The 12,063-nt window shown below is 39.8% G+C and overlaps 1 protein-coding gene and 1 long non-coding RNA gene across 3 annotated transcripts in view; both read right to left on the bottom strand.

Moving 5' to 3' along the window:
• Window positions 1–657: 657 nt before the first annotated feature.
• On the bottom strand, window positions 658–3,082 carry LOC306933259. Its single transcript, XR_013791204.1, has 3 exons — window positions 1,925–3,082; window positions 886–1,697; window positions 658–813 (listed from the first exon to the last, which is right to left on the bottom strand). It is a non-coding gene; the product is annotated as an uncharacterized lncRNA (long non-coding RNA).
• A 316-nt stretch (window positions 3,083–3,398) lies between these two features.
• Window positions 3,399–12,063, bottom strand: part of npr3 (natriuretic peptide receptor 3) — a 28,723-nt gene continuing 20,058 nt past the window's right edge. The window contains exons 4-8 of one of the 2 annotated variants that reach the window (XM_079516164.1): window positions 7,212–7,347; window positions 5,896–5,990; window positions 5,280–5,394; window positions 4,294–4,381; window positions 3,399–3,829 (exon numbers count right to left, since the gene is read on the bottom strand). In XM_079516164.1, the coding sequence (XP_079372290.1) occupies window positions 3,718–3,829; window positions 4,294–4,381; window positions 5,280–5,394; window positions 5,896–5,990; window positions 7,212–7,347 (546 nt within the window). In that variant the 3' untranslated portion in view covers window positions 3,399–3,717. The remainder of the gene's footprint in view (window positions 3,830–4,293; window positions 4,382–5,279; window positions 5,395–5,895; window positions 5,991–7,211; window positions 7,348–12,063) is intronic. The other variant, XM_079516165.1, reaches the window with a different exon arrangement.

The following is a 12,063-nucleotide window of genomic DNA, read 5'->3' as shown; positions in this document are numbered from 1 at the left end:
GATTCCCTTGCTTGACTCCGCAATGTGTCTCAAACGATCATTATTGGCAGAATCGCAGAAAGTTTAGCATAATCCAACTATAATTCACTCAAAGTCTGAATGAATGTCTATCTGAATGTCAGAAACACTGCCGCTGCTCCTCACTGCCTGCACCAATCGCTCCCTTTTCACACAGGTCTTAACAAAGCCCTTTTTCCCATTTTTGCAAGAGCGGGTTTGTTGGAATTACCTGCACTACAATAGGCTACTTCACCTATGTTGCACTACGACAAAGATGTTTTTTTAATATAATGTGTACATCCCTTTTTTTGCATAGTAACCTACTGCATATTTGTATGTTATTAAATGTTCTGATGAATTGAAAAAGAGGACCTCAATGTAAACCATTCTTAGTGATTTTCTGGGTTTATCCTCTAAGCAAACCTTGTATTGAACTTAATAACTTAATTTGCTTTCCTCAAACTTTGCTTATTCTACAAACTGTTAATAAAAATGTCAATCAATCAGCTGTATTGTTTTCACCCCGCGAAGGAATGGCGGAATCGGCCACGGCCATACCTATGGCCGTGTATCTGAAAGAATTCTAAGAGAAACGGAATTGAGATACAACTGTACTTGGATCGCAATTTTTAGATTTAGAACAATGATTCTCAACCCTTTAATTTGAAGGATCCTCAATTTATTATGCATTATAGGCTACGGATCCACATTTGATTAGATGTACGGTATTTATTCTTTAACACACTTTACCTGTTTTATCAACAAACACTTGCATCTACCTTTAGCTAGTTAATAAACTTCGCTAGTAGTATCCTTCTTTCATTCAAAACATACCTGCTATAGTGCTATTAAACCGTTAATAATCAGATTATTATTATTATTGACAACCCTAGTTGTAACCACAAATATCAACAGTAGCTAACCAAATGGACCAATTTGTTTACATTTGTACATTCATAGTTAAATCTTTTTCTACTAATTATTTTCTACCCGATAACTTTTCTACTAGCACATCTCAAGCAACAGATGAATGTTATTCATTCAAAAGATGACATAGCACTGAAAATAGTTCAATAGACGTCTTTACCACACACTTTGAAATTCACAAAAATAGGAATAAGGACATAAGCTTTGAACTGCATAATGTACAAGTGAGCACAGTGTGGGGAATACTGTAATACTATATTTTAAAATATGCAAAACATGATTTGTTAGGAGGCCAAAATGCAACAAAGAGACAATACAGAGTACAGTATTTCATAATAAATTCTAACATTTGAAGTGTCCTTAATTAAATATGTACAAAATAAGTGACTCTCAGTTCACGTTTCCATTGTTGTACTAAAATACATAAATATAACTCTAATTTACACTTAGTTTTTAAGGCTATTATACTGTTAAAACTGGTATCATGTAACTCAGCATACTTCTGGTTTATTTTGACTAGGCTTTCTACATGAAAAACAAACAAAAACAAATTTGTGCAATACCGAAGTGTGACTTTGCATATTGCATATTATTTTTTATCAACTTTCTTTATAAAAGTAAACTAGTGGAATTCTTCACACTTTATTCAAGCTAAGAACATGATTCCAGCAAAGACTGTTTAAAGGGTCTGTAAGTGATATTTTTTTGTATTAATTAAAATACATGTTAAATAACTATTTGTGTTTGTTCAGTAACAGGAGTCTCCGCATCTTTCCAGCTCTTTTTAGTAAACAGAAAATACATTTTCAAGTTGGGATACTAATGTTACCGGATACAGGATAAACAAGTGAAATTGGAAATGATGACACAATCAATTAAGCAGACAAATTTGGAATTGTGATAAATGATAAATGATCTCTCCTGATTGGATACAATTGGTATCCCAACTGAAAAATGTATTCTCTGTTCACTAAACAGCTGGAGAGATGGGGGTTACTGAACAAACACTCTATAGCAATGATTACTATCACAATATACAGCTTTAACAAAACAAACAAACAAAAATGTTTTACACAAAAAGCAATCACTTACACCCCCTTTAATCATCCTTGAATTGAATTTGTAATAGATACATGCAGTGGTATCATGCATGTATCTATGCCATTTCAAACATCTTAAATCATTAAGCAGTTAGGATCCCTATGAAATGTTTCATTAAACAACATCAAGGAGTGCAAATACATATAAGGGGAATGTCCTTTTATAATGTATTAATTTCTGTCAGGGCTTATGACAGCAGGAAACAGACCTTTTTGCTGGCATAGGGTTAGGGTTTCCTAAGGACAATGAAGAGCGCACGCACATTCTGAAAGATTCATACTTTGGAGCAGTGAACATAGCTGACCAACAAGCATGTGCTGCATCTGCAGTTGAAATGGGGCCTTATCTTCTACCCAGCGCAAGACCAATTTAGCGCCGAGAACTATAGTAATCGTCCCCGCGAGTCGTGACTCTATTTTCCACACAGACTTTGCGCTTCAAGTTAAGACCAGCTTGGAGCTGCTCACGTTCAACAATTGAGGTGGCATTTCAAGCACTTGATTCTTCATTAATCCTATGAAAAGCATGCAACATAAACCCTATATTCTTAGTTTTTTGTGAGCTTGTAGATCGGCAGTTTCTGCGGAACTTCGCCACAGAATAGTGACGGTGTGAGCCTTGATACGTGTCCTATCGGTAAGCCTTTAGCCTGATTTATTGTGTCAAAAATAGCAGGTCTACAAGTTTGCAAACTGTTGCATTGCGAACTTGTAGATCTGCTATTTTCCATAGTATGATGGTACTATACACACAGCGAAATCCTGAGATTTTACTGTGCATGACAGCGATTAATATTTAAACGACCAAATCACACATGAATATTGTTATTACACTTGTTGGGGAATTAGCTAACGGCTCTCCACCATTGGCAGTAATATTTACAATAAGTTCTGCAAACCCCCAAAACAGCTGGAAATCAAGAATGAATGGAGCACTTCACTCATTTTCAAATTGGTCCTCACCAATGGTCATTATAAGATGGCACTTTTCTGTCTACTCACTCTGGCCCCTTTTCCACCAAAACAACTTTGGTTCTAGTAGAAATGGTCCGTTCTACAGAACCAGTGGCCAGGTGTTGGTTCCAGTTCCGAACCGACATTTAGGGTTCTGAAACAATACATTTCCAGTGGAAAAGGGGCCTCTGTGTCTCATTTGTGGGCTATGGATGCAGTTCACAAACCGATGACTACCAATGACATCATTGGTAGTCAAAAAATAACTAAATCTTCCTACCGATAACTGGTAGGCAGGTTTCTGAACTATCCACAGCCCTCCAATGAGACACAAAGAGAGGAGACAGAAATGGTCCCATCTTATAAACGTAGTGTAGTGAGGGAGGACCAATTATATGAAGATAAGATTGAAAGTGCTCCTTTAACATACAATCTTATTTTTGTCCAAATGATTCGGTAGAGCAGGTCACACTACTACATACATTATGGTAATTTCTGTACAGAGGAAATGCAAGTGAGTGGTCCTTGTGACTGTGACAAAACGTTCCTGAGTTTATGAAAGTAAAAAAAAAAAGACATTTAAAAGAATATAAAACACAAACTAGCTTTTCATTTAAATAGAATGACTCCTTTAAAACAGCCTTTTTGCAAAGTCTTTGGTTGGTCACATTTCAATTCATGCTTCCCTAAAAACGGGAATGTTTCACGGGCGACTCCTACGATAAGGGGGCGGGCTCTACGCTGCCGAGAAGTTCGATCTGATGGAGTCCTCTCGGAGCTGACGGTGCTTCCCGATGTCACACTCTTCCCGTTGCGTGCGGCGCTCGATGGTTATTCTGTAATTCTTCCTGCAGGAAGGATTGAGAAGACATTAATAAACTGTGTCAAGACCACTGTTGGACCACTGCGGTCTCGCAGACAATATTTATGGATCGCAAGTAAATACCCCTTTATTTTTTTTGTTTCCAACATTGTGTTTTCAATTATTATTACAAAATATGTTCAAAAACAATATATATATATACCCCACAAGAAAGTACTTTCATAAAATAAAAACTAATTCAAAAGTTTTCTTAACAATTCCATAAAATAGAAATAAAGAAATCCATTAATTAGAGTGATTCTTTTTTAAATCAATCAATCAATCAATCAAATAGATTTTATGTATTATTATGCAAATGTACAGTATTATTCAGTCTGACCAGAATCACGGATTATTTAAAACATATCCCCACTGGACATAACAATGGAAAGGGGGGAAACCAAAGGGGGGGATATCAAAAGCAGTTTTAAGAAAAGATGTATGTTTTACCTGAAGAAGTAAAACGCCATAAGCAGCGCCGTCCCCAGCAGGGCTCCAACTATGATGCCAGTCACAGCTGATACCCCGAGTCCACCTGCTTGGAAAATGAGGGGCGTTTATTAATAAACCTCTTATAATATAATATAATTAGTGCTGTCCAACGATTAAATCGTGATTAATCACATGATTTGTGTAGTTAATCGTGCGATTAATCACATAATAATCTTTTTTTTTTATTGGGTCAACGATAAACTGAAAAGCAGTGCATTGTGGAGCAGGATGATTCCAAATGTATACTATAGTTTTATACAGTATATCCAATGCATTAAAAAGCACACACACACACACACACACACACACACACACACACACACACACACACACACACACACACACACACACACACAACAACAAAGAAAAGAGAATGTATCTTTCTGACATGGCAGCTGACAGGCTGCATGCAGGCCTTCTATAAACATCTGTCAGTCTCTTAGAGCGCGAAAACTTCAGTTGCGTTCTAGCTCTGGTTGAGTTGAGTTCATGTAACGTTATCGCCCAACGGTGTGTCGCTAGTTAGGTCAAGCGTTGTTAACGCGCCAATAGCGCATTAATTTGGACAGCACTAAATATAATATAATATATAATATAATACTTTTTTTTCGTAAATGAATGCCCTACTTTGTCAATATAGTACAGCATAATAGGTAGTATCAAAAATAATAGCTGATCTTAAAGCTCACACAACGCATCGCAATGCCATTTCTGAATGGTTAAGTGTGTCTTACTCTTGAACCAATGCAAAAGTATTAACAAGAGCTTGTGACTAAATAATAACTATGTTGGTTCCATTGGAACACAGGTTATATTATTATTATTTTTCGTCCATTTCCTTAATGTAACAGTTTTGGACATACAAGGTTCTAGCCAACAGTGGACATGGTGGACCTGGTATGTCGCAGTGAAAAGCAAGGCAGGGGGGCAAAGGTTTAATTTACATGATTTGTCGGGGATCTCCGTATGAGTTTTGTGTTTTCCCCTCAGAGTGAAACAGTCCGTGTTGAAGCCCAGCACCTGGAAGCTTCCGTTGACGCCGAAATAATTGGCCACCACCTAAAACAAAAACAATCGGGTGTAAAACTACTATGATAGCGTTGGCCCAACAACTCATTCTCCCAACATCTTTTTAATCCACGAGGGCTGTGGAACAACCTTATAACAACTATAGCATAAATATGTCCCACAAAATTGTTTAAGCAATAACAATCATCCTCCCATAAATGTATAGACTCAGTGAGGTCCCTGCTGGGGGCTTGACTGTATTACTATAGGGGTAGTCTCTCGATACAGACTGTTGCTGTCTCGAGAGGGAGCTGTTTTTCCTTTATTTTTTGATGATGGGGAGACAATGAGTTTCATCCTGGCATTTGCCAGTCAAAGCGAAGTCTGGCCAATCACAGGACAAAAACAGAAATTGAAAACGAAAAGTCACAAAAATAAATATATATATATTGAAAAACACAGAACTATTATAACCAGGGTGTGGTGGATTGTGGTATCATTCTGAACATTGGAGTCATTTCTTCGGCTAAATTGACGGCAGTTGGTTCTGACCTCATATGTGCCCGCTTCAGGATTGGTCATCGCCATCACCGAGAAATCTCCCTCTCTGTCCCCGTTGAGGTCCATGGATACGGGACCCGCTATCCCTGAAAGAGAGAGAGAGAGAGAGAGAGAGGCTTCAGCCAATCAAAAGGGAAATCTCATCCACATTTGGGCTTTTGTTGGCTCGGGGCCCAAGAACTGTAATTACATCCCCCAGTATCTATGTTCCAAAAATTCCTGACATTTTTAAAATATTATTTCTTTTTACAAGAAAACACAAGCCTGTTCTTGACAATTCCTGCGGAATGGAACATTGTTATTTCATGTAGAGAGCTGGCAGCATGGAGCCTGTGCTCCCCGTGCCCCATATGCGTCAGCACCAGCCCCCCACCCTGGACCGACATGTTTCATATCTGTGACCTGCTGTGCTTTGCTAAATATCATTTAGCTAAGGGTTCTTTATTTCAGGCAGAGGACCCCCTAGCTGAGAGAGAGATGAAGCAGGGACCCCCACTACATATTGTAAAGTTCATATTATAAGTACATATTATAAAGTTGTTTTGCAGATTAAACCTTTTCAAAGATTTCATAGATAGCTTCTTAGACTTCATCACTATCATGAGTGCTGTGTAAATTAATGTTTAACCAATTGAACCGTAAATTACTTATTAAACTTGACCTTTGTTACCTTTAACTATATATATAGTTAAAGGTAACCGTTTAGGAATCGGAACCTTAAAGCCCCGACTGCACCAAAGCAACTCTTTGCAACAAAACAGTTTTAAAGGACCACTTCACCACTTTTCAAATTATCTTCATATAATTGGTCCTCACTAATGTTCATGATAAAATACCACTATTTTTTTCTACTCAGTCTGTGTCTCATAGGAGGGCTGTGGGCAGTTCAAACAAGATTTAAAAAAATATATATATATAGATTTTTATTATCGCAACTTTTCAGGAATAGAAAGCCTGTGGTTTCTATTAGCTTGGATTCCCCATCGATGATGTTACTTGTGGACGTGTTTCTGAACTGCCCACAGCCCTCCCATGAGACACAGACCGAGTAGAACAAAAAAATTGGTATTTTATCATGAACATTACATTAGTGAGGACCAGTTATATGAAGATTGGTTGAAAAGGGGTGAAGTGGTCCTTTAAGGTCAACGCACCAATGCAACTCCTTGCAACTGCCATTGGGGATGATGGTTGCAAGTAGTTGCATGGTGAATCATTGGTGCTGTTTGGGCTGTAAGAGGGAATCGTTAAGAAACTGGAGTCGTCCAAAAGGAAACAGCGAAGGCATACTGTCCAGTGAGTTTTACCCTCAAACGTTCTGTTCCACATGCGTGAGGTGATCTCGGCTCCGTCCTTCTTGCTGTATCCGTTCTTCATGGCTTCGTGCAGAGCGATGGCGTACAGTAGCAGAGCGTCATGGAAACCCTCCACAAACATGTTGATCTGAAACACGAGACACATCTTCAATTGGACGAGAGCAAAGAGTAAAGAGACACTGGGGGGGATTCGTAAACCAGAGGATCCAACATTGAGCAACCAGGAATCGGTTCCATGATCACATTTGGATTTATCACACTGTCAGAGCTGGTATGTGGGCTTAATGGCCGCTATACAATTACAATACCAGTGGTTCTCAAACTTTTTAATTTCAAGGACCACCATAACTCTGAGAGTTACACAGACCTGCAAGGGTCCATTTGGAACCTAGGTACCAGAATCGTTAAAATCCTAATAGGATCCAATGATACTGATGAAAGCTCTGTTCCATTCTAGTCAAACAGAGTCAGTGTGCTGGTGTTGTACACGTTGGCTCACTGGAAACACTCGGCTACACCAGTGGGTCTCAAAGTGGGGTCCGGGGACCCCTCAGGGTTCCTTGAGGGGGTTCGAAATGTCCCCTTACGGGGGTGTAAAGTGTAGCTACAAATGGCCTCATTCCATTTGTACACTCAGCGTTCCTGACATTAAAAACGTTTGAGAAATACTGAGCTACACTAAATGGAACAGAGCCTTAATCGGTATAAATGGTAAGACCTGTGGCGGAAGGAAGGTAAAGGTCCAATTTCTTTCCAACATGGCTGCTGTGCCTGTTGCATTGAAATGGGAATGGGAGAGACACCCTTGCTCCTGGCCGATACCGACAAGAAGCCCCTCCAACATACTTACATCTTATCGATTGGTCTACAAATTCTACAAAGAATGTGTATGGTTGAGGACAGGCCGAGAATAGCACATGGCTGACACGGAGATAAGTCTGGGAAGGAGATATGCTGATACTGCAAACTGCCTGTGGTTTCACATGTTAAAAATGTTTGCTTTCACTGTCCTGGCAACACATTCTGTGAATAGACATTCCACTGCTCCAAACAAATGCTTAAATCGTTTAAATAAAGTGATTACAGTGTTCCAAAAATATCCACACGCAGGACAAATATTATAATGGAGTATTTTTTACAGAATGCACTGCGCTGACCATCCTTTTTGGTGACATGTTTCACATTTTTGTGTTTTATAGGCAGTGGTGGACAGTAACAAAGTACATTTACTTAAGTACTGTACTTATTACTGTAAGTAAACTTTCTGAGTATGTGTGCTATTACTACTTATTAATTTGTTGGAAGATTATTGCTTTTACGCCAATATCTTTGAAAGAGAAATATTGTGCTATTTACTCCACTCCATTACCAATTTGACAGAGTAACTTTGTAGTTCAGTAATATTTGACCAGCAGTATCTATACTTTGACTCAAGTACTTTGACCACCACTGTTAATAGGAAACATGCTATGATATAATACAATATCTGGAAATATGTTACTGCTTGCACACACTCACCCCCACCCCACCCCACCCCACTTACAACCGTAACCCGGATTTATGACGGATACTTTTCTTCTTTCTTTTTTACAGCGAGGCGCCGAAGAGGTCGGTCAGACCCCCGGGGACCCCAACACGGTAACTCATTTCTGGACCGGTTCAGACGCGGGGCGGCTCGCCGTTGTTGATGATGACGTAACTAAGGTACGTTTCAAGGTTGGTATAAGGTCAATAACGGGTCTAAGGGATTTAGAACAGCAGTTTCTTTTTTTTTTTACTTATAATTTTTATCCCACGATTTTGTAACCCATTTTTCACCCGTGTCAAAAGAACAGCAGTTGTAATAGACATTAGTTAGTAGGAGTACATGCACGCTCTGCTTGCACACAAGTAGGCCAAGTATGGCCTATTGTGTGCAAGGCGCAAGTTGGCACCTCGACAGAATGCATTTCTAGTTCTGAATCAGCTGCATATAGGTATACTGATATGCCTTTGATTCTTGTCATGTATGTCAACTCAGCTCAAATGTAACAATATGTGAAACAAACTAAATGCCAAGCGGTGTGATATAATAGATCATTGACAGACAATGAGATCATTTTCCCTCAGCTTCTTGAGGTTTGACAACATTAAACAAGCGTATCTTCTTCAACTACTTTCACATTTCAATGTACGACACGTCATGTGAAAGCTTTACAATGTGCACATTCATAATATGTAAAAAAAAAAAAAAAAAAAAAAAATGAGTGAGCCGTACTGGTGGCACATTCTATCAGCCACTATCACTGCGCGTACCACTACGTCATGGTCAGTGTGTTTCGACCTGCCACTGGTCACTGTGGTTACTGGCTAACACAAAGTGGACAGCTTGAATGCTTCTCTGCTGGGAGTTATGCGCTGCCCGCCTCTCACTGCGGGACCACCGGACAAAAGAGAGGATTTTCTGCGCACGCACGCACACACACACGCACACGCACACACACCCTCCTCCACGCTGTGGCCACAAGTTTTCAAGTCTGGCCATTAAAATGTCCTGTCTGAAAAGGGAACGCTCTATAAGCGCTTTGTCCCCCCCACGGGTGGAAATAAATGAGGCTGCGATGTACTGTATGTGTGCAATTATGCGAGATCTGTGCTGATATCTCTTCGTCTGTCACCGGGTGGACGAGCGTCCCAACCCACTGAGATTCTGTGTGGCCTGGCCTTGTCCCCCACCCCACACCCCCAGCAGCGTGGTGGATAACGGGACAGCTCTGTAGCCACAAGATGTCCCGTTCACATAGAACAGTGGATTTGGGTTGTACCATAGGAGGTGCAGTTTGAATGTTGCGTGTTGTATGCCAAAACATGGCGCATTCAGTCAACTTCAATTTCAAAGTTCTTTCTTTTTCCATTCGGAAACTTCTTTTGTGCAGTGGTTAAAAGACAAAAACAAAAAAGAAAAAAATCACAATACGTAGATACAGAGTCAGGACAATTTTTACACAAAAGATGGCCTGCTATCCTGGTGCTATTTTCTCCCAGAACTGTTTACGCAAGTCAGAAGGCTCCCAGGTGTGGTTCATGTACCATACACAACCCGACAAGAATCATAATGTTTCGCTTAACAAGCCTAATTACAGCCAATTAATTTTGTCTCCGGAGGCTATTTTTCTTTCAAGCCACAACTCGACTCGCTTGTTGATGCCACACGCCAGAGGCTGTGGGATGGGGAGGGTGCTTTTCAAAGCTTCTAGTGTTTGACTACAACATCACATTAACTCCGGCGTCCCTATTCTGGGCTGAACATTTGCCGAGAACAGCAGATCTACAAGTTAATGACAAGTATACAGGGGACCTACTGTAAGTGAGTGGGTACATTGTGTAACATCGACATGGGCTAAAGGAGACCTTTTCACTCAAAATCTCTTTTTATGAGGAGCTTTTCCACCCCCACCCCTCCTTTTTCACTGTAAATCCCTCCGTTTTCACTGTAAATATACCTTATGATTCAACTTTTAGTTTTATTCCAATATGGTTTGCATTGTATTGTATTACTGATGAATTGAGTACAATGGACCCTGTTGGGTAGTTATCCTTTTAGCATAACCTTTGACTGTACTACCTGTACAGTAGTCCTCTGTTAACAAGCATGTTTAAATCAATGGTTAGCAAGGAGCTAGAGTCTGGGCATGCCATAATAGGCAAACATTCCGCGAAAATAGGCAAACATTCGGCAGAAATGGCAGATCTACAAGTTGCGTCGCAATGCATTGTGAGCTTGTGAGATTTTGTGTAGAGGGAAAAGAGGGGACCAAGTACAGAGCCCTGGGGGAGCCTGGTCAACTAAGTATAAAGGGTGTACTATAAAAGTTGGTGCTGGGAAAACCAAAGCACCTGGCTTTGTTTATGGAATATCGATTGTGTCACATAATAAATAATAAGCTGTAAATTATAATACAATGCTAATTGTAAATCTAATTGCAAAAGTTGTATCTATTCATGGCTTTATTATGCTATCGTTCCAGGGGAGCAATCATTTCAACAACACACTTATAATTCAAAACTGGCATGTTTGTAGATGATTTATGACGCATGTTCTGTACTGTCCTGCTGCACTGTCATGTGCTCTGCGTGCATCTACAGTAATAACAGTGCTGTAACCCAACACACCCATCTACTGGTTGGGACTGCATGTTAATATTTAACCACTTAGTAACTCAGTGGACTAAGGAAGCTAAACCCAAATTCCTGTTTCCAAGTTCCCAAAAACGGGGGGTGTCCTGCTAGAGGCAAAAACAAGCGAATGGGTTGCTTATAGTAGCCACTTAACTCGAGTTAGCTCTGTACCGTTTTCCCCCGTCTACACCAAATCACTTCAGCAAAACATTGGCGATCTACATTTAGCTATTTTTAAAGGGCGTTAGCCTCTCCAATGCATGGCTTTCTTAAATGAAGTCATGTGGCAGCCATGAAGTCTATGGACTTTTAATGTTTGTTTAGAGCCTAATTATAAATTCCCTGTTGCCAGCCAAGTCCATGGACTTTAATGTTTGTTTAGAGTAGTTATGATGTAATGTTTTGCCAGCCAAGTCTATGGCCTTTAATGTTTGTTTAGGGTAGTAAATAACAATGTATCATCGGGCTGATATAAATACTGCCCTCGCTGTGCCCCTCACTTCATCAGGGGTGTGATTTTTAGCTAAAGTTCACCCCAGAATATATATACTGGGGTGCAAGTGGTAAAATGTACAGATGTACAAAGATAAGTAAGCTGCTTTTTTAATGCTTGTTTTTAAAGCCCTCAATGATCAGCCTCCTGCTGCTATATCTGTGATCTTTTAACTTCCAATGAGCCTGCCCG

This window comes from Electrona antarctica (assembly GCF_951216825.1).
Source record: "Electrona antarctica genome assembly, chromosome: 12".
Lineage (NCBI taxonomy): Eukaryota > Metazoa > Chordata > Actinopteri > Myctophiformes > Myctophidae > Electrona > Electrona antarctica.
The sequence above is the reverse complement of the archived record's forward strand: the minus strand, read 5'-3'. Positions and strand labels throughout refer to the sequence as shown.